This window comes from Apodemus sylvaticus, chromosome 23 (assembly GCF_947179515.1).
Source record: "Apodemus sylvaticus chromosome 23, mApoSyl1.1, whole genome shotgun sequence".
Classification (NCBI taxonomy): Eukaryota; Metazoa; Chordata; class Mammalia; order Rodentia; family Muridae; genus Apodemus; species Apodemus sylvaticus.
The window spans coordinates 21,347,390-21,371,505 of record NC_067494.1 but is presented as its reverse complement, the minus strand read 5'-3'; the positions used below and the strand labels follow the sequence as shown (position 1 = coordinate 21,371,505).

The window sequence follows — 24,116 nt, the reverse complement described above, 5'->3', positions numbered from 1 at the left end:
AAAATTCTAGCAAGGAACTTTTACAGCTGATGAATACCTTCAATAAAGTGACTTTATACAAGATTGCCTCAAAAATATCTGTAGCCCTCCTATATTCAAGTTACAAACAGGCTAAGAAAGAACTCAAGGAAACAATACACTTCACAAGAGCCACAGATAATATGAAATATCTTGGTGCAACTCTAACCAAACAAATGAAAGACCTGTATGACAAGAACTTCAAGTCTCTGAAGAAGAAAATCAATAATATACCAGAAGATGGAAAGATCTCCCATGCTCATGGATCTGTATAACCAACATAGTTAAAAAAAACATAGTAACATTTGAAATGTAAATAAAGAAAATATCTAATAAAAACTACACCCCCAAAATAGCCATCTTACCAAGAGCAATATACAGATTCAATGCAATTACCATCAAAATTCCAACATAATTCTTTACCAACCTTGAAAGAACAATACTGGATTTTATATGAACAAAAACTCTCAGGATAACTAAAATGATCCTGAACAATAAATGAATTTACAGAGAAATCATCATCCCTGAGGTCAAGCTATACTACAGAGCTACAGTAATAAAAACTGTGTGGCAGTGGTAGAGAAACAGACAGAGTGATAAATGGAATCTAATCAAAGACCCTGAAATAAATCCATACACCTATGGACACTTGATTTTTAACAAAGAAGCCAAAACCATACAATGGAAGAAGGAGAGCATCTTCAACAAGCGATGCTAGTCTAACTGGATGTCTGCATGTAGAATGCAAATAGATCCACATCTGTCATTCTGCACCCAAATCCAAGTGGATCAGATACATCAATATAAAACCAGATAGACTAAATCTGATAGAAAAGAAATTGGGGAATACACTTGAATGCACTGGCACAAGAGACAACTTCCTGAATAGAACAGCAATAGCACAGACACTAAAACTGACAATTAAAAAGTTGATACCTCATGAAACTGAAAAGCTTCTGTAAGGCAAAGGATACCATAAATAGGACAAAACAGCAGCCCATATAATGGGAAAAGACCTTCACCAAGCCTGTATCTGATAGAGGGCTGATATCCAAAATAACTCAAGACACTAGCCATCAAAAATCCAAATACAATTTTAAAATGGGGTACATATTTAAACGGCAAGATAGTCTAAGGAAGAAACTTGTTAAGATATTTATAGGGAGGTAAAACAGCAATGTACTAAAGGGAGGTGAAAAATTCCACCCTATAGGGAAGCTCCTTAGGATCAGACATTAAACAACTCAAAAGTCTCAGGAAGTTCCAAAAACTGACCAGATTCACTAGACCCTTCTTTCCCCTAATCCAATATAAGAACAACGGAAGCTGCCTAGAAGAAACCAGCTGAGCTGTTTGAAAGAGATCCAAACTGCATGAAGTGCTTGGGATGGATACCCTACAACCCTGCAAATTGTGCCATGTGTTTCAGTTTTCTAGGTTTTGTGAGTTGTTACTTATGCTTGGGTGGGATTTTGGTAATAAAGCTATCTTTGTATCATTTCTGCTCCTGTAACCCCAGTAACTCATTGGTTCACTAAGTCGGTTTTTGATGGGATCTGTACTTTGGTCTGTCATTGGTTCCCTGACCTGGAGTGAAGTTGTTTATCTGTACCTCTCTAGAAACAGTGTGACACAACTATTTATCTGGAAACTTTTATTATATCCTGATGATTTGGAAAACTGGTGCAACAAGAAAGGAGAACAGACAGGTGACAGAAAGATGGTAAAAGGGACTAGAAAAAGTAGATGACAATTTAATGGCATTTGCCAACTCTGCTATCAACTAAAACTATCCTCTCAGTAAACCTATCACTCTCTTATTTTCAAATGAGACATCTATAAAATTATCAGTAGTTATTAATACTTTATACTCTTATTAATCCATGAAAACACATACTACTGCCAGTGTTTCTGCACAATCTGGAACACCCACAGTTGCTATAATCCTTGCACAAAGTTAAATGACCTTTATGACATCCTGAGTAGGCTGGGATAACCTTATGATATCTAAAAAGCTCTCTAAAATAATCAGTCATCTCAAGGACTCCTTCCTAAATTACTCTTTTTAGAACCATGGGGTTCTGAACCATCAAAGAAACACTAGTCTATTGCCTTCCTCTGTTCTTATTTTCCTAATCAACCTGCTTTAAACATCAAACCTTCAGAACAACTGGAATAGTTAATGTGATGAATGAGATGTACAATATTTATCACTAACCCATGATTTTGCAGTTACTGATTACCCTCTGGCGGTTTGAGTGAGAAATGCCCCCATAGAGCATGTATTTGAACATTTGTTCCCTGATGGTGGCACTATCTGCTTAAGTTCTGGAACCTTTAGGAGATGTAGCTACAGTGTGAAGTACATTACTGCAGGAAGTAGACTTTGAGGGTTTATACCCCATACTACCTCCTAATCACTCTTTGCGTCCTGTCTGTGTACCAAAATGCTCCTATCTGTATGCCACACCTTTACCACCATTATAGATGCTAGGGCTCCAGAGCCATAAGCAAGAAACAAACTTTCTTCCTTAAGTTCTTTTAGTCATGGTGTTTTAATCACAGCAACAGAAAAAGAACCACTGAAACAGGCCCCAAAGCATGAGAAACATTGGTTAAAAAAACATGTGACCAGTTCACTTTTTTCCCATAAGGCTGTAAGAAACTCATATACAGTGATCAAATACAGTGACCATCAAACTGAAATTCTAACATCTCCATCCAACAAGATCATGAGAAACTGAAAATGGGATGTAAGAAATAAAAACTGTTTTTAAAAGTTAATAAAAAAGCAAAACCCTGCCCAGAGTGGGTATCAGTTGCCCAATGGAATCAAACCTGAAAGCTTGACATACACAAATTCAGAAATGATTCAAAGATCCCAAAGTGGGAATTCTTAAGAGTAGATTGTTAAAATGTCACCTTTTGTTCAGTTTCCTCCAGCAGTAACCTATTTTAACACATGGGAAGAGATGTCAACAAATTAATGCTTGGAAAAAAAAATAGGTAAAAGACCCAATTATTTCAAGTATTTTTTTTCTCCTTTCCTCCCCACTAAAAACTACTCTTAGAATGTTTTCAAATGTGATTGCTCTGTGTCAATCTATCACCCCGAATCAATGTGTCCGACACCGAAGGTGGGACTTACCAAGAGGTGGTCTTTAGGTCACCACACAAATGTAGCAGATCCTCATGTGGGTTCCCCAACTAGAGTGGGTTGTATTCCTGGCTCTGTTGCCTGTGTGTAGATCCTGTTTCCCTAACTGGGCTGCCTTGTCTGGCCTCAGTGGGAGGGGATGTATCTAGTCCTGCAATGACAGGAGGTATCAGGGTTGGTTGATACCCTGGTGGGGGTGACCTCACCCTTCTCAGAGATGAAGGGAGGGTGTCTGGGGGAGGGGATACGGAGAGGGAATGGGAGGAGTGGGGGGTGGGAACTGTGGTCAGGATGCAAAGTGAATAAATTCCCCCCCAAAAAAAAAAAAAAAGCTCCCTAGGCTCATATAATTGAATGTTTAGTCACCAGAGAGAGGAACTGTTTGAAAATATTAGAATTGGGTGAAGTCTTGTCAGAGAAAGTATATCACTAGGGGTGAGCTTGGAGGTTTCCAAAGCCCACACAAGGCCCAGTGTATCTCTCAGCCTGCAAATCAGGACATAAAGCTTTCATCTACTGCTTCAGTGCCTGCTGGAATTACAACCATGCTCCCCCCAACCCCCAAACTAAGTCTTTGAAACTGTTTTCAAGTTCCTCATTAAATGCTTTCCTTTGTAAGAGCTGCCTTGGTCATGGTGTCTCTTCACAGCAATAGAAAAGTAACTAAGGCAATGTCTAGTAGAGGCTGGTGTGTGTCAAAATCACACTCCTTAATTTTTCGTTAACACTTTCTATACCATAGAATTATTTATAACCAGGACAATAATGTTATAATATACTCATGAAACAAGGGGAAGGCTGATTAGCTATTATTTTGCTGCAAAAGAAGCTTATATGTGATACATGTATGTAAGCAGTGATGAATTTGTAATTGTGGGTCCTCTCCCCTGTGGGGTGTGAGCTGTGATAGGTAGCCGGGTGCCTGGTTGAGCTCAGGCTTAAAACCCCAGTGACCCAGCAGGCGACTGTGGCCTGCAAGGGACAGCAGGTGTTTGGCAACGACCCTTGGGCCCCTATCCCAAAACTGTATATAAGAATCCTGTCTGGAAGGAGTGAAGCACTACTCGGTCGTCTAAGAGCTTCCTAAGAGCTGTCACGCTGCTGCTTGGGAAGAGGTCTGTTCTCCCAAAACTCCACAAGAAGCTCCCCCAACTCCTCACCAGTCTGGCTCAACTCAGCGAAGGGAGACAGCAGAGACAGAGGTGGATCCTGCTGCAGCAGCAGAAGCAGCAGAAACCACCCTTCCAGTTCACACCCTCTCTCCCCTTTGCCTCAAAGCTCTCGAGCCAGAGATCTCCGTGATCTCCGTGGAAAGCCTCCGGCACACAGGCCCACACTCCCCCTTTTTTCTTCCTATCTTTTATCTATCTTTTTTATCTTTTATCTATCATATATGTGCATGCACCAGAGTACACATGTTCTGGTCAGAGGACAACTTTCTGGAGTTGTTTCTATCCTTCCACCATGTGGATTCTGAGGATCAAAAGCAAGTTTGATAACAAGCACCTTTACCTGCTGAGCCATCTGGAATTTTTAGTTTTGATTAGTTGCAGTAGTAATTTTAGAATAACTGCTTTCTGGTTTTTTTTGTTTTTTTTTTTAAGCTCTGAGAATAGCCCTACTTCTCTACTATCTTTTCTTACCAAACATCCCCATTTCTCAAAAAATTCCAACAAAATCTAGTAACAGATTATAGCAAATTTGTTTCTAAAATTTTATTATTCTTAATACACACCTTTCACATACAGAAACCCTCTAACATCACACATGATTCCATAACCCAAATGCTTCAATTTTATCAACATTCTTCAATTATTTACATTGGCTCCCCTCAACAAAAGTGCAATCCAAGACATCTTGACAAGAAATCTTTATAGACAACAACAAATTTTTGAGCTGGTTTTCATGGTATCCATTCATTATATTCTCTTTCAATTACCTGAAAAAAATAATAAAGTCAACAAGGTATGCAGATGAAGCAGGTTAGGCAGCATCCTGTCATGGGAACCACACCCTAAAGAAAAGTGCTTTCTCCTCACCCCTCCCCAGTCTCCCAACTAAAATTATTCCACAACTGCTTCAAGGACTTGAACAGAAAGTCAAACAGGTTAGAAAATAGGCACAAAGCAGACTGCACAATCAGCACTGGCATTGCAAAAGTAAATGAAGAACTCAGAAAGGTAGTCTTGGCAGTCCAGCAAGTTATGACTCAATCTGTTAAGTTTAGCATTTAAACATACAATATTCTTTCTTCATGAGTTATTTTTCCCCCAAAGAAGTATGAAATTTTCTTTTACTTAGAAAAATGAACCCCTTTTACAAAAATTGGACATTAAAGGATGTTGGAGAAACCCCTCTGTAAGTGCTTCTCATGTGATCAGGTGATCAGAGACAGCAGAGAGCTGAAGTGGCCTGAAGAAAATATGATCAGAAGTTAACTTGTCTCAAAACTGAAGCCGTTTTACTTGCTCAACGTGTGAAACACTTTAAAAATAAATGACTAAAAATGTTAAAGTAGATAAAAATCACTTTAAATTATTAGTCAATCTGAAAACTATGAGTTATTGAACACTACTCATCAGGAACAGAAGTTAGATCTCCTAGGTGACTGGTAACCTTTCCTATCCCAACTACAACAGAAATGATGATCTTTCTTGGCATAGTCCAATTCTAATCAAGGCGTTCAGGCAAAGACTGGTGAAAACATGAGGTCAGCAGATTTCCAAAGTAAAATTTACCTTATAGCAAGTATTATATGCTCAGTTATATTTTATTCTCAAATCAGGCAAACTTTCCCTTCCAGACAAAAGTGAAATTAACGGACTAAAAGGTGGACTGGAGTGCATGGCTCATGCTTCTCGTTTTATAAGACTATACACATTCATAGTCCTCGCTTTATCGTCAACAACATCAAATGCAAATGCTGTCTGATTGAAGTGAAACCTCTTTGAATTTTAGGGACAGGAAACAATCTAAGGAGCAAGAACAAAATGTGGCTTACAGCTCCAGTGTCTTTTAACATAAAGAACTCACTTGGGACAGAGAACAGATTGACTTCGGAACAATAATACAGTGAAATTTGACTAGAAAACATCAATGGTTAGAGAACTGCATTACAAGTATTTTATTTATTTTAAAAAATCAGAAACATAAAGACAAATATGAATCTGAATAGAAACTTACCAAAATTTTAAACTTGAGTGTACAACAGACTCATAGGGAAACAGCTAATTCATAATTACAGCTTTGTGCTTCAGAGACAAATTTGCAAGTATTATGTCATAGACCTCAAGTAATTGCATTAAACACCATCTGACCAATAATGATTTCTGCTTGTCCTAGACAATTTTTTGCAGATGTGAAACTTCAGATCATCAAACTATAAGTAACAAACCAACTGATGAAGACTATTCATCCAAAGATGAAGAGTTTTAGTTGGGTTCCTTAATGCTACAAATCACCAAGCAGTAGAATTTAAAACTCATTGGCAATAATGCTTAGACAATTTTGAAGAGAAACACCCCATGTGTGTAAGGGGCAAAAACCAAAAAAGTGATATAAAATATTTACATGAACTCCAAATTTGACTAGTCATAAATGATTATTTTTAGTATTCTTTTAATAATTACTTCTGTATCATACTTGAAATTACCAAATTCCTTCATGAGAAGTAATTCTCTAATTCTAATTGTATAGGCCATGTCTTCAGCATATTTAAGTTTCCACATTCTACTGAACAGTGGTCTGTTTTAGAATATGTGGTCTGTATATGACTTTCGTTTTAACCAACAGTAAGGGATCACAGGAATCTTTAGGATGATCTATTTTCAGATATGCTCTTTTGAATTACTGTTTCCAAAACTGAATATACTTTTAGAAGAATAAAAACTATTCTTAATCGTTCCAACAAATTTCCCCTTCCTTCTTCAAATCAGTTCTGACTATGTGGCACTAACTATACCAAAAAAGAAGTGTGGCCCAGCTGGGTCTGCGGCACAGCAGGCAGGCCAGAGGTTGACCTGCGAGAAGATCTGGATATAGGCAGCACTTCAGCAAAGGAACCTGTAAATGATGCCCATCAGAACCAGAGTGTACAGATGATCTGTAGATTCTCTGACCAACTCTCAAGATACAATTCAAATAACCAAGTTCTGTCTTTCTGCCTGCTTCATTCAGTGTGCATCATTTCCAAATTCACTTCATAAGACCTGCTAGATTCAGCTCACCTACACAGCAACAGCTTTCACATGTCATATATTTGGATACTATTTCCAGTATGAAAACTGTTAAATTACACAAATAGTCAAAGAAAAAGCACTCAGTTCTATTCTCAAATCACCTGTCAGTGGGAGTAAATTGCACCTCGACCTGTGCTGAAAAAGAGTCCAGACAGCCTAACACAGCACTGACTGTCCAGGCTCAGACGTACATTCACTTGTCATTTATTTTCCCCAAGGCCCAGAGAACTAACAGTGAGTCTCCAGGGAGCTAACACATTAGTAACAGCTCCCTCCCAACTCCAACCACACCTCTAGTTTACCCAGATTCCCACCCCTAAATGGCACCCGTCCTTCCTACAACCTTAGTGCTCTGTCAGATCCTCTGCATGAGACCAAAACCCTGCCAAGATCTGCAGTTTCCCATCTGGCCTCCAGTCTTACTCACACACTGACATTTGGGAATCAAGAAAGGGCAAGGGGCAGCCCCTATTTTAGTGGCACAAATATACAAAGTAAACTCTGCTTCAAATTAGAAAAGAAATTAATGTCACAGAATGTTCCCCTATAAAAGATATGTAGTAAAGTAATAATATCAATAAAATAGCTATTACTAAAGCAAAGCTTTCATCAATAAGCTTCGAGAACTTTGAAGGAGGAGAATGGCTTCACAAAATGGTAGTCCAGGTTCCCACAGTGTGGGCACTGCTGGACATTGCTGTACTCGGAGAAGTACTGCATCCCGATCCGGACGTCGATCACAGGCTTGCCACAATGCTTGCAATTCAGACGGGCCTGGGGAAACAGACATCATAAGCCACAATACCACTGGCTGCACAGTAATAGTCAAACACCACCTAATCAAACTGCTGGGCACTGACTGAGATTCAGTGAGGCATCTCCACGGTTAGCAGAATCGAGGCACGCACATCTACGAGGCATATTCTGGCACTCGTCATCGTCCTTCTAAAGATTACAGCCGCCCAGTTTCTCTCTTAATATGAGGTGCCTATTAATGAGAAAATTCTACCCGCTACTACCTAAACATCACCAGCAGTTACCTACAGAAATCACTCATCTCCTGGACTTTAGGCAAGCGGCTGAAATGGCTCCCTGCACCTAAATCTACATTAGAAAAACTTTCCGGAAGAATCCAGGTTTGTTTCAAAAGTTCATATATACTTTCTTTTGTCTCTATATGACAGTTTTCTTTGATAGAAAAATAAAATTTCCCTAAAGGATCCAAACAAAATGGGCGATCCAGGCGAGAGTGCCGTGTATCTTGAAACTCCAGAACTCCCTAGCACATGACATCTTCACCTGTGCCTGTGCCCCTAACAGCACAATCCCAGAGCACTGCAGCCATAGGTCTAGAAGTGAAGTGGAGAGGCAGAAATTACAGACCAAACAGTCTTAACTTAGATCCTTCCTAAAAATGTGCTGACACACTTGTCCTCACGGCTTTCTTGTGAAGGAGCATGACCTGCATTTCAGATGATAAAAGGGGCTCACGTGATAAATACCACACCCAAGAAAACAGAAAGCAGAGCAGCTGGGATTTAAACTAAATGTCCTCCAAAGTACAAACTGCACCTACACACACTACCACACACACTACCTTTTCTATAACCTAAAGTGAACTCCCTGTTAACTACTTCATCCCTCTGAGTCATGAGTAAAGTTCTCTCTAATCTGTTATTCCTTTCTGATAACCAATTACTGCTTACTGTTGGTTCAGACTTATTTGAAGACTTTCCTGGATACTTGAGAACTGTGAACAACCTGTATCTTTACAGTGAGTATTTTCAATTGCTGCTGCAGCATAAATAGTAATCAAACAGGTTTTCTGTTTCACTTGAAGGCCAGAAAATATAATCTTGGCATATATCAGTTTAGAGAATGAATATGCAGTGTAGACTAAAGGGCTGGTGGGCAAGACGCCACTCTGCATTTCTCTCTGAATATATGGGAATGTCATGGCCTTTCAACAAGCAGAAAGAACACCAGAATAGGAATTACGTGTTTTAGTCACAGCTGTGACATGGTTTGTGTAGACCTGGGGAAAACTTTCAAAAACTTGAGTCATCCATTATAAGCCTCCATTCAGAAAGCTGAATGAGCTCTGCAAGGTCCCATGTAATTCTAAGATGCCATGAGTTTTAATGTGGCCCAAGCCTTTGTTCACATCCTCACTTCCTTAAAAAGCTAACAACCCTCTGGCTACATCATGTGTGTACAGAAGAGGCACCACCACTACTTCTGGAATGGACAATAAGGTAAGTGGTAGCCATAAAACATGACAGTGAGCAACAACATTATAGTAACTCATTTCAAGGCTAATCTTAAATCTGGAAATGTGGTCAGAACGCCACAAGAACAGAAAACGACACCTTCCAGTTTCTGTCTGTGCCCTGGAGCTGACCCTGTACCACAGCTCTCCATACCCAAATCCCACTGGGAAAGAGCTGGTCTCCAAGGAGTGCTGACAGACCACCACCCACTTCTGCTCAAATACCTGTCTCAACAGAGACCTGTCCAGAGCCCTCAGGACACAGGAACTGAGGAGCGGCCTAAGACAGGATATTTCAGATTACATCTGCATACTAGCTAACCCTATGCCACAGCTATCCATACCCAAATTCCACCCAGAAAAAGCTGCTCTCCCAGGAGTACTGACACACAAGCTTACAGGAGGGACAAACCACAGTCAGAGGCAGCAAGACCAGCTAACACCACAGATAGCCAGATGGCAAGAGGCAAAGGGAAGAACATAAACAACAGAAACCAAGGCTACTTGGCATCATCAGAAGCCAGTTGTCCTACCATAGCAAGCCCTGGATACTCCAACACACTAGAAAAGTAAGACTTTGATCTAAAATCACATCTCATGATGATGATAGGGGACTTTAAGAAGGACATAAATAACTCCTTTAAAGAAATACAAGAGAACACAGGTAAACAAGTAGAAACCCTTAAGGAGGAAACACAAAAATCCCTCCCTTAAAGAATTACAGGAAAACACAACCAAACATGTAAAGGAATTGAACAAAACCATCTAGGATCTAAAATGGGAATAGAAACAATAAAGAAATCACAAATCTCCAGGGAGACAACCCTGGGGATAGAAAACCTAGGAAAGAGATCAGGAGTCATAGATGCAAGCATCACCAACAGAATACAAGAGATAGAAGAGACTCTTAGGTGCAGAATATAGTGCTAGCCCAGACTACTATACCCAACAAACCTCTCAATTACCATAAAAGGAGAAACCAAGGTATTCCATAGAAAACATTGATACAACATTCAAAGAAAACACAAAAAGAGAAAAGTTCCTAACCCAAACATCCAGGAAATCCAGGACACAATGAGAAGACCAAACCTAAGGATAATAGGTATAGAAGAGAGAGAAGATTCTCAACTTAAAAGGCCAGTAAATATCTTCAACAAAATTATAGAAGAAAACTTCCCTAACCTAAAGAAAGAGATGCCCATGAATATACAAGAAGCCTACAAACTCCAAATAGACTGGATCAGAAAAGACATTGCTCCTGTCATATAATAATCAAAACAGCAAATGCACAAAAGAAAAAAAGAAAATTAAAAGTAGTAAGGGAGAACAGTCAAGTAACATATAAAGGCAGACCTATAAGAATTACACCAGACATCTCACCAAAGACTATGAAAGTTAGAAGATCCTGGGCCGATCTCATACAGACCCTCAGAGAACACAAATGCCAGCCCAGACCTCTCAATTACCATGGATGGAGAAGCCAAGGCATTCCATGGCAAAACCAAATTTACACAATATCCCTAGACAAATCCAGCCCTTCAAAGGATAATAGATGGAAAACTCCAACACAAGGAGGGAAACTACACCCTAGAAAAAGTAAGAAAGTAATCTTTCAACAAACCCAAAAGAAGACAGACACACAAACATAATTACTTCTCTAACAACATAAATACAGGAAGCAACAATCACTAATCCTTAACAGAAGTACCTAAAGAAATGTTCAACATCCTTAGTCATCAGGAAAATACAAATCAAAACAACCCTGAGATTCCACCTCGCATCAGTCAGAATGGCTAAGATTAAAAACTCAGGTGACAGCAGGTGCTTATGAGGGTGTGGAGAACACTCCTCCATTGCTAGTAGGATTGCAAGCTGGTACACTCTGGAAATCAGTCTGGCAGTTACTCAAGAAATTGGACCCAGCTATACCACTCCTGGGCATATACCCAGAAGATGGTCCAACATGTTATAAGGACTCATGCTCCACTATGTTCATAGCAGCCATATTTATAATAGCCAGAAGATGGAAAAAATCCAGAATGGAATACTACTCAGCTATTAAAAACAGTGACTTCATGAAATTCACAGGCACATGGATGGAACTTGAAAATACCATCCTGAGTGAGGTAACTCAGTCACAAAAGAACACAGTATGTACTCACTGATAAATGGATATTAGGCAAAGAGTGTGGAACAACCGTAGTACAACTCATGGACCACATGAAGTTCAAGAGGAAGGAAGACCAAAGAGTGGATGTTTCAGTCCTACTTAGGAGAACAATGTAATCACGGAAGTAGAAGGTGGGAGGGACTTGAGAGGAAGAGAAGAGGGGGAGGGGAAAAGAGGTCCAGAATCAGGTATGGGAGGATATGGAGGAGATGTACAGAGGGTCAGGAAATTGAACAGAGGTGTGTAGCAATAGGGGATGGGGAACTGGGGGTAACAACCAGAAAGTCCCAGATACCAGGAAAGAAAGAGCCTCCCAAGACCCTACAGGGATGACATTAGCTGTCCTGTCACAACCATATCCAGAGGTTAGGCATGGCCCTCCCCAACGCCCACCCCCGGTTGAGGGATGGGCCACCCACCCATCTCCAAAATTTTAACCCAGAATTACTTCTGTCTAAAGGAAATACAGGACAAAGAGTAGAGCAGAGACTGAAGGAAAGGCCATCCAGAGACTGCAGCACCTGCGGTCCCACATGCAGACACCAAACCCAGACACTATTGCTGATGCCAAGAAGTGCTTACTGACAGAAGCCTGATTCAGCTGTCTCCTGAGGGGCTCTGCCAGATCCTGACCAATACAGATGTGGATGCTCACAGCCAAACACTGAGCACAGCGACCCAATGGAGGAGTTAGGGGAAGAACTGAAGGAGCTGAAGGGGCCTTATCTGGCATCAGTGGGAGGGGAGGCCACTGGTCCTGTGAAGGCTTGATGCTCCAGTGTAGAGGAATGCGAGGGCAGTGAGGCAGGAGTGGGTAGGTGGGTGGGGGAGCACCCTCATAGAAGCAGGGTAAGGGGGGATAGGGTATGGGGTTTGCATCGGGGAAACTATGAAAGGGCATAACATTTAAAATGTAAACAAATAAAACATCCAATTTAAAGAGAGAGAGAGAGAGAGAGAGAGAGAGAGAGAGAGAGAGAGAGAGAGAGAGAGAGAGAGAGAGAGAGAAAAGGTCAACCTTATCTAAAACCAAAAGACATAAGAAGAAGGCTGTCCACTTCATTCACAAGTAGATTTCTCTTCTACAAATACCCAAATGGGCAAAAAAAGAGGAGAACTATTGTCTGCCTCACAGAAACAGGTCATCTATTAATAAAACTGATACTAGAAGAAAATTTTTTAAAAATCAAAATACAATGGTAATGATACAAACTTCTGTTGTAACCAAAAGTGTAATATTCATTATTTGTAAAGGATATGTGTTAACACAATGCCAGCAGAAAATGTCTCTGCTACCCAGAATCAAGTTCTTCCTCAAGCATGTTGAATAATAGCAAATTCAGGTATTCCTTGGGATTTTATATTAATAGGATTTTGTGTCAGCACTTCTTCCTTTCCTTTCCTATAAGCCAAGAAAGAATGTTGCTGCTTCTAGCACTTTAGGAATTGTAAAGCTTTCTGGTCAACATCACATAACTTATATGGAAAGATATGTTTTACAAACATATCACAGAAGGTATGCAAAGAAATGAATTTTTCCTTTTCAGTTTAAATTAAAACCACTTGTTACAAATTTGTAGTACAAATTAATCTCACAAAATGAGAAAATTACAAGCAAACAAAATGAAAACTAAAGAAACCAAACACAGATATCTAAGTCACCTAACCAACTGCAGATACTCAGCAGAGCACGTCCATGCTGTCTCAAATGGAAGCAAAGTGCTTTGCCATTTTGTTATGTTTCAAACTTAACAGACAAAAAAATATTCCCATTCTACTTCTCTCTTCCCCCTCCCTCTGTGAGAGTACCTGTATGTGTGTGTGTGTGTGTGTGTGTGTGTGTGTGTATCCCTTTGACTAAATAGTATTTCACCTCACCTGAATTCTTTACTCTTAGAAGTACACCTTGACCAAGCCCTCACACCTCACACTCAAAGTAACCAGCCTTTAGCAAAGCATCCTTTAACACTCCAAGTTAACTTGGTGACAAAAGCCCATAGTTCTCTACTGCACCCTCACTTGGGCTGATACCAACCTGACAGCAGGGAGAGGCAGCCAGGATGTCGTAGGTGTACATGGTGCCCAGCTGGTGCCAGCTGCCGTCCCATCGTGACTTGCACTTGATGCAGATGATCTTATGAACCCCTTCCAGGCAGTCCACACACACTGCATACAGATGCATGAGTCTCCCTGCACACAGAAAACACAACAGTGAGGGTGGCTAGGGTGGAGAGCAACTTTATCTCCAGTGGTGATAAAAAAAAACCATCATGAACAAAAAGCAAACATTTTATTATTTAAGTAAATATTTTAGAGAGAAAGAATGAACATCCTTTCATTGTCCTATTAGAATAACACTGTCCATCCAGATCTAAACAACACAGCCACATGCTTAAAACTAAACTAAGTTTACCCACAAACTTAGTTTACCCACAAAGATTCTCCTGAGTTAAATGTGACGTGAAGTGAACCAACATGAACCAACAACATTGGTCTGATGAGCTGTAACCCACAAATTTCATCCAAAACTGTCTGTCTCAATATTGAGAGCCCAGGATTTTATAAAAGTTACAATTACTATGTTAACAGTCCTCAATCCCAAAACTGCTTAGCTATCACCACAGCTAATTTAGGAACTAGAATTATATATTACTTGTGATACATTAGAAATTCAACATATAATTTACTGAGCTTTTAAGTCACAACCTCAATTCCTTCATTGCTTATCCAGGACCCAATGTTTATAAAAGAAAGAGGTCATGCAAATATATGAAAGGGTAAGGGTTCAAATAATTAGTAAGCATGTCTAGGATCTTCCAGGGCAATATGTAACAGCAATACTGCTGAGAACAGAAAGCACTTTAGAATACTGCATAGTGGCTTCTTACTCAGAATGTGCTGCTAACTCAGACTGAGGGTTTCTACCATTTACTTCCAAGGACCAGCTCTCTCTCCCTTTTCTACTGTAAAGACACCTAACTGTCTTTGGAGGGAACATTTTCATTGCATCTGCTTACAAGGCCCGATTCATCCTTGAGAGCAGGAGCCACACCTTGTCATCCTTATCAATTTGGTATCCTGCACAATGTCCACAGTGTGAAAAGCTCTGTGTGCTGAGTGAATGGATGGAGCATGGTAACAGCCAAGGACACTATAAACTGAAAGGTGGGGTCTCTGCCAAAACCAGGAAGACTGGGAAGAGCTCCTTGTGGTACTACCCACCTATGTTCTAAGACACTGAAAACAAGGTCTCATATCCATACCACTAAGCTCCTGGGACCATATCCATAAGTCAATGTAATTATCTATGAGCCACTAGAACACTTCATTTCCAGCCTCCTCCTAGTGTTCAATGAGTCAGGACTGCCAGTGGAAGTTAACACCAGACACAGAAGGCGCTGGTAAGAATGGCTGTGATGATGAAGGCAGGAATGTTTACTGTACACTTACCAAAGGCCTGCCCTGGGCCGTGAGTGTTCCATCCATCCTTTCATTTAACTCTCACTGAAACACTAGAAAGGGCTCATGATAGGTATTCCCATTTCAAACAGGAGGGGCAGATGCTTAAAGAGCCTGGGCAGCTTGAGAACACTTACAAAGAAAATAAGGAGCCAAAACAAGATTCAATTCATCTTGACTCTTAACTTACAGGCAAACAAACTTATGGGAATCCTAAGTCAAAACTTAGTTTCAGGAATTGTTTTCTGTTACTATTCCATGATGTCCTATAAAGAGAATTTCTGAGCCATAGAAAAGATTCTGTAAGCAGTGTCCTAATAGCACAATCACATACCGACATAGTAAAGGAGGCCATCCAGTCTCTCTTAATTAGACCAGTGTTACTTAGAAAGACCAAATAAAACCATTTTCAGAATCTAAGGGTAGGGTCTAGAGTCAAAGTTGGTGAAGGCGAGAAGGATTAAGCAGTAGAGCAAGAGAGTAACAATCCAATGAGCATGGTAAACAGCTCACCAACATATAATCAACTGTGAACTGTGGAATCCCGTGGCCTAGAATGTGGCCATCCTGTTGGAATTGGAAATGCTTTAAAAGTGTGGTTAGCATAAGAGCTTATTATAAATAAGATCGCCCAGACTTCTGAGGCATAGCAATAGAAAGAAACACTGACCCATGACTAATGCCTTATTTTGGTGCTGGTGACTTCTCCAGTATTCATTAAACCTCTTGACCACAGAGTCTAAAACCAGCAGCTAGTTTCTGGTACCTCTACAGTATACCGAGCACAGCCATTATCTGTGTATACTTACAAACAAGTGTGTATGCAAGCATACAAGTAATTCAGGCCTAATTTTTACCTCTTTCTCCATCCTCTCTCTGATCAACACCTTAAGGATTTAAGTCTTGAGTGCTATCACAACTGCTTCCTCTTCTCATTTCCAAGATTTAGCCACCAATGTTAAAAATAATATCCCACATGATCACCAGAAATGCTTCTTTCTTGTTAGATATCTTCACATAAAGTTAACTAAATATATACAAATGACCTCATCTTCTTTCCCATAAAATCAGTATTTTTCCTAACCTTATCTACTCCAGTCTGTAAAAATATCATTTAAATGGTTTGGAATCAAAGTGAACTAAAGAGGACACTTCATATTCTCAGCCAAAGACACTCAAATCTGTAATTTTCCTTAAGTCTCCTACAGATATCCCTTCCTTTTAGTTCCCATGATCTACAAACAGTAGTTTCTTCATGCATACAGATGTGACAAAATTTCAACTTTGTCTCCAAGTCACAAACTTTTCAAGCAGCTTTTTTTTTTTTAGTATATTGGTTATGCTTTTTAAAAAAAATGCTGAAAACTTCTAAATTCAAATTCATAAGAACATGGCAAAGGGCATCTTTGGCTTGAAAGAAATACTGCCCACCTCCCCACCTGCTCTCCACATCTATTCCATCCTGCCTCCTGAAGAATCAAACCCAAGAACTTGGCCCTTTCTTCCTTGGAAACCTCAGAATGCTCAGAGTACAGGAAGTACATAATATGCGTGTGTTCCTTACTAATTCCATGTGTGATGCTATATTCACAGCCTCAGGCTTTATAATTAAATTACATAAGTTAGTACATAAACAGCATTTTACAAACTAAGATTATATACTGATGATCCCACCTAGCACATGTATAAAGTTTGACTTATGATAGACTAATGATGGATGTACAAATACATATGTGCATCACAGGCACCCTAATTCATTTCCATAAAGTATGGTACAAGTTTTAAGGTATAGAAATACAGGTGTTTCTATCCACTTCCCTCTAAAATTACTAGCAGTTATGCTAAGTAAGAAACAAAAACTCTACCTCTAAAACACAGGAAGAAACCCAACTGCCATCTAACTGTATTCCTGCCTTTAGCTGTTCTCTTTCCTACCCTGGGAAGGGTGTCCCTACCCTTTCTTGCTTTGGCTGAGTACTATTCCAATCAGGAGTTCAGTTGTTTTGACTCTATAGCTGAATAAAATCATATGGCATTTGTCTTTCTGTACCTGGCCTATTTCATTTCATTTGTGTACTTAAGCTTCATGCATTTGAGTAAGTAGGTAAATCTCCACATACTTCAAATGGGATATAGTAAAGCCATTAGAGAAAACTGTATACAGTTCCCTCAAAAAAACAAACAAACAAACAAACAAAAAACTAAAAAATGGGGGCAAGAGAGATGACTCAGTAGCTAATAGCACTGACTGCTCGTCCAGAGGTCCTGAGTTTAATTCCTAGCAACCACATGGTGGCTCATAACCATCTGTAATGGGATTGAATGCCCTCTTCTGGTGTGTCTGAAGACAGCTACAATGTACTCACATACATACAATAAATCGTTAAAAGAGAAAAAAAAGAGCGAATATTTAAAAAGCAAAACTAAAACCTAGGCCAAGGCTGGTGGTTTAGACCTTTAACCCCAGCACTCGGGAGGCAGAGCCAGGCTGATCAATTAGGCTGAGGCCAGCCTGATCTACACAGCAAGGTCCAGGCCAGCCAAGGCTACACTGTAAGATTCTGTTTCAAAATAAATAAATAAAAATTATGAATTACCTAATAACAATAGAACAGTTTGATTTATGTAATTAGAATTATATAATTCTTGACTTGTGTAATTCGAATTAGAATTACCACATGATCCAGAAGTCAAATCAGTATGTCAGAAGTACAGGAACTCCTGCATTCACTGTAGTATTCCTCACAAAAGCTACGGAATCCAACTAAGAGTCCTTTAAAAGTTGAATGGACAGAGAAAATATTCTGTGTGTATACATATACACACATATTTAGCCACAAAAGAAATTTAATCATACTTCCATTAAATGGATACACCTGAAGGACATTCTATTAAGTAATAAATAACAGACACAAAAAGACTAATACCCGGTGATCCATACAGGTGTGGAATGTACAAGTAGGAGGTCAGTACGATGGCTACCTCTTCTGGGGAAGGAGGAGACGCTGGGGTGGGTGGGAAGAACATAGCTAATGGGCAAACAACTATACTGTTAGGAGGAGTGAAAGTGCTAATGTTTCACTGTACTCTAGTGATGACAGTACATTATATATTTTTCAAAATAAGTAGGATTTTGAACATTCTTATTGCATAGATTATAAATATGAAGTGAATGGTATCTTCATTATGCTACCTTATCATTATATAATATAAACAGGCAAAAATAATTACACTGTAATCCATAAATATTTACAGTTGTGTTTCAATTAGAAGCACAACTTTAAAAAAATGAATAATATGGATAACAGAGAACCCATTCCACTGGGCACCAGAGGCCAAGCTGTCTATCACCTGTTGTCTATTAAGCCCGTGAGAGGGCTTAAGTCCCTTGAGGCCACTAGGCTTTGGGGAGTTCTAACTTATAACAAAAACTAAAGGACTCCAGAGAATCACACATAACATCCAAAGAAGACTACCCCATAACTGCAACCTTTTTCTTACACTGAAAGATAATGAAAGAAATCACATCTGAGAAACAATATTTCTTGGGTTTTTTGGTGGCACATGCTTTTACTCCCAGCATTTGGGAGGCAGAGCCAGGAATCTCTCTTCCAGGCCAGCCTGACCTACATAGTGAGTGTCACAAAAAAGCAAGCACACAAAAGGTTCTAGAAATTCAAAATACTAAAAGAGAAATCTAAGGAAATGTTCCATTTCCAGAAGGTTTAACAGAGTAACACATAACAGATAGATGGTTTTCTTTCCCATCAAAAGAGGGTCAGAAATGTCAAACTAAGAGGTATAATATCACATGAACAAGAGTTCCAGTTAAGCGAAAAGAGAAATTTATCAGGGTAGCAATACAAAAGCCAAGTTTCTCCAAAGTGAGGATCTAGGTTTATACACTCAACAATCCAAGATAGCCCATAGTATAGGGTAGAGGGGCTAAGGAACCACAGTATGGCAGGATTTCAGAACAGCAGAGATAGTAAGGGAAATGCTGAATCCTTTAAAGAGGATAGAAACTGAGGGTTGGGGTTAAGAATATCAGACTTGGGGGCTAGAGAGATGACTCAGTGGTTAAGAGCACTAGCACTGACTGCTCTTCCAGAGGTCCTGAGTTCAATTCCCAGCAACCACATGGTGGCTCACAACCATCTGTGATGGGGTCTGATGCCCTCTTCTGGTGTGTCTTAAGAGAGCAATGGTGTACTCATATACATAAAATAAAATAAATAAACCTTCAAAAAAAATATCAGACTTTAAGACAGTAAGTAGTACAAGGTAAGATAGGAGACAGCGAAGAAACACTTTCTAAGTTTCCAAAGGTAAATATTTGTAATTTAAAGGACTGCATGACCCAGCTAGGTAACAACCAAGTGAAGGCATTCTCAAACTTCCAATGTCTCAGCTTCTCAGGGTGAATGAGGGAAAAAAAAATTAAAAAAAAAAAAAGAAAGAAAATATGGGTTAGAAAACAGAACTTAAAGCATGAGAAATAAGAAAGGCTTTCCTTTAGGTCCAGCAGGTCCTGAGTTCTCCAGGGCAGAACAGAGAAAGCATGGAAATGAAAGCCTTCAGAAGAGATGTCTACAGAAGAAAACCTTTAACACATGCTAACACATGCTAAGAGCGACTGCCCAAAGTTAAACAGAACACAAATACTCCACTCCCACGCACCTGACCTGAGCGGCTTCAGACACTACCCAGCAGTCAGCTCTCAACAGGGAGTCTCCCCAGGACTGTGACTGCACCAAGCCTGGGCTACAGACTGAGAGCTTCGCCTCCAAAATCCAAAACAAGAAATGTATGGCAATGGAAGAAATGAATTCTAATTTTAAAAAAGTATCCCTTTAAGACTGTTCCTATAATGGGGGAGTGTGTGTGTGTGTGTGTGTGTGTGTGTGTGTGTGTGTGTTCAACACCATTAACATGCAGCAGAAACACTAGGGATTTATCTTCAAGGGAAAGAGATATGCAGCTATCCATCTTACATGTCATGTCAGTCTTTTCAAAAGACATAGTGCCTAAAATTGGAGAATTAAGACAACTGTATTCAAAATCCTGATGTCAAAAACCTTGAAGAATCACTTAGCATTTCAATGTGTTTGGCTCTGGGGGTGGAAACAGCAGGGTTTAGTGGGAAGAAGACAGGAATCATTTTTATCTGACACTGTAGCATACTGTTAAAGTTATAAACTGTTATATGCATTCATCTCTTCTTTGGAAGTTCAACAGTTTTAATTTCACACCTGTACTACCCAACTCCTTGCTATTTAAGTTATGGCTAAAAAGTGCCCAGGTCTTTGTCATACATATAAGCTAACCACTACGTCCCCCAACCCACAGCATGCCTAGGCTTCAATCATCCCCCATTTTCCTTTTGACGCTATCAATGTTCTTATCTTTCACAGTTTTAAAATTAACTCAACTAACATGAAGCCATACTGGCCCTTCTTGTTTGCTCCTTCCCCGTTTATAAAGATCACAGCCTATTTAAGGCGGCGGCGGCGGCGGCGGCGGTAGCAGTGGCCGCTCCAGCTGAAGGGCCATCAGCAGTGGAACCAAGGCGACACAGGGTCCAGTTAGGCCCTGCGCCCACGACCACTGACCTTCGCTGACCAGCCGGGCGGCAAGCAACTGCGGTTCTGCGGAGCCTTTCGCTGCACGGAAGCCACTTCAGAACTCGGCTGCCCGCCAGTCAGGAGAGACTCACCGCCATCTTGATCCCGGGCTCCAGAGATCAGTCAGACTGAGGTACACAAACATAATCCTAGGCCCAACACCGCAGGGGTCTGAGCCAGACGGGCGTTGGCCTGCACCCAGGCCCTGGGCTGTTCGAGTGGCCATCGGGGCGCCAACCCAGCCAGGAGTTTTTTTTTTTTGCCCCGGCCGGTGCACGCGCCGCCATTTTGCCTACAGGAGCCAGAGTGCTCGGGAGGGCAGAGACTGCTAACAAGCGTAGCCTGAGGCTAACAAAACGGGGGTCTAGGCCCCAAAAGGCACAGGACTGACCCCAAGAACTGGGCGGCTTGGTGGGCCATCTGTGTGTCAACCAGCCCAGGAGGTTATTAGCACAACAGACTCTCCCGGTGCTTTCGCGGAGCGCGGACGCGCACGCCCGCCATCCGGGTCACCTGGCGGACCCAAATAACAGACATAGCCCTAGGGGAACTTTGCTCGGACCTTGGCCTCCCAGGCGTTTGCCTGGACTCAGGGCCCAGGCGACAAGGCTAACCTAGTGTGCGCCAGCCCGGTTGGGGAAATCGGCTGCCCAGCGGAGTGAGCGGAGCACAGGGGAGGTCACAGCAACATTCACCTTCGGAGCTCCCTGGGGGTGCACACGGGTTCCACCTGGTCCACAGACACAATCTGGGGCAAGGCCTCAGGCAGAAGCCCCCAGCTCAAATCTCTCCGCTTCAGATCAGCCTGGGTGGCCGCCACATCTCCAGGTCCCTCAAGAGGCTAGTGGGGGCTTCCGGGCGGCCAGCTGGGAAAAGTCGGTGTGCTCCGATAAATCCTGCGGGCCCCAGCGGGAGCCTTCAGGTGCCTGCTTTGGGATCTGAACAGCCTGGAAAACAGCACCCTGTCTACAGGCAGTGCAGAGTGTAAGCTGTGCACCAGAGGCCAACGGGGAAGGGGCAGCTTGCACTGGTGAGTCCAGCACTGACAAGACCAAGTAACACCAGTGAGAGCTAGATGGCAAAAGGCAAACGCAGAAACGTCACTAACAGAAATCAAGGCAATATGGCAACATCTGAACCAAATTCTCCTCTACCAGCAAGTCCTGGATACCCCATCACACCAGTAAAACAAGATTTGGATTTAAAATCACTGGTCATGATGCTGGTACAGGAACACATGAAGGTCATTGAGGAGAAAATGGATCAAAAGTTAGAAGCCCTTGCAAGGGAAACACAAAAATCATTGAAAGAAATCCAGGAGAATACAAAAGCCAACAAGGAGGAAATGCAAAAAACACTTAAAGAAATACAGGAGAACTTTGCTCAACAGGCTGAGGTCATGAAAGACGAAACACAAAAATCTCTTAAAGAAATACAGGAGAACTTTGGTCAACAGGCTGAGCTCATGAAAGAGGAAACACAAAAATCTCTTAAAGAATTACAGGAAAACACAAACATGCAAGGGAAGGAGCTAAGCAAAACCATCCAGGATCTAAAATCAGAAGTAGAAACAACTAAGAAAACTCAAAGGGAGACAACTTTGGAGATAGAAAGCCTTGGGAAGAAATCAGGGGACAGAGATGCAAATATCAACAACAGAATACAAGAGATAGAAGAAAGAATCTCAGATGCTGAAGATTCCATAGAAACCATGGACTCAACAGTTAAAGAAAATGCAAAGTGCAAAAAGCTTGTAACCCAAAATATCCAGGAAATCCAGGACACAATGAGAAGACCAAACCTAAGGATTATAGGCATAGATGAGAGTGAAGATTTACAACTTAAAGGGCCAGCAAATATCTTCAATAAAATTATGGAAGAAAACTTCCCTAACCTAAAGAGAGAGATGCCCATGAATATACAAGAAGCCTACAGAACTCCAAACAGACTGGACCAGAACAGAAATACTTCCCGTCACATAATAATCAAAACACCAAATGTTCTAAACAAAGAAAGAATACTAAAGGCAGTAAGAGAAAAAGGCCAAGTAACATATAAAGGAAGACCTATCAGAATCACAGCAGACTTTTCACCTGAGACTATGAAGGCTAGAAGGTCCTGGGCAGATCTCATGCAGACTCTAAGAGAACACAAATGCCAACCAAAACTACTATATCCAGCAAAACTCTCAATCACCATAGATGGAGAAACTAAGATATTTCACGACAAAACCAAGTTCACCCAATATCTATCCACAAACCCAGCCCTAAAAAGGATAATAGGAGGACAACACCAATACAAGGAGGGAAACTCCACCCTGAAAAAAGCAAGATAGTAACCTTTCATCAAACCCAAATAAGTTAAGCAATCAAATTTAAAAAATAACGTCAAAAATGATAGGAAGTAACAATCACTATTCCTTAATATCTCTTAACATCAATGGACTCAATGCCCCAATAAAAAGACACAGACTAACTGACTGGATACGTAAACAGGACCCTACATTTTGCTGCTTACAGGAAACACACCTAAGGGTCAAAGACAAACACTACCTTAGAGTAAAAGGCTGGAAGACAATTTTACAAGCAAATGGTCTCAGGAAACAAGCTGGAGTAGCCATTTTAATATCAGATAAAATTGACTTTCAACCCAAAGTCATCAAAAGAGACTCTGAGGGACACTTCTTGCTGGTCAAAGGAAAAATACAACAAGAAGAACTCTCAATCCTGAACATCTATGCTCCAAATGCAAGGGCACCCTCTTTCATAAAAGAAACTTTATTAAAACTCAAAGCACACATTGCACCTAACACAATAATTGTTGGTGACTTCAACACTGCACTTTCCTCAATGGACCGATCAGGAAAACAGAAACTAAACAAGGACACAATGAAACTAATTGAAGCTTTGGACCAATTAGATTTAACTGATATATATAGAACATTCTATCCTAAAACAAAAGAATATACCTTTTTTTCAGCACCTCATGGTACCTTCTCCAAAATCGACCATATAATTGGTCACAAGACAGACCTCAACAAATATAAAAAGATAGAACTAATCCCATGCCTCCTATCTGATCACTATGGAATAAAAGTGGTCTTCAATAGCAACAGAAACAACAGAAAACCCACAAACACGTGGAGATTGAACAATACTCTACTCAATGACACCTTGGTCAA

At 40.6% G+C, this 24,116-nt stretch overlaps 1 protein-coding gene across 1 annotated transcript in view; it reads right to left on the bottom strand.

Annotated features, from left to right (window-relative positions):
* Positions 1–4,865: 4,865 nt before the first annotated feature.
* Heca (hdc homolog, cell cycle regulator) overlaps positions 4,866–24,116 on the bottom strand; it is a 58,668-nt gene continuing 39,417 nt past the window's right edge. The window contains exons 3-4 of the mRNA XM_052169289.1: positions 13,888–14,042; positions 4,866–8,187 (exon numbers count right to left, since the gene is read on the bottom strand). Coding sequence (XP_052025249.1) covers positions 8,023–8,187; positions 13,888–14,042 — 320 coding nt within the window. The 3' untranslated portion in view covers positions 4,866–8,022. The remainder of the gene's footprint in view (positions 8,188–13,887; positions 14,043–24,116) is intronic.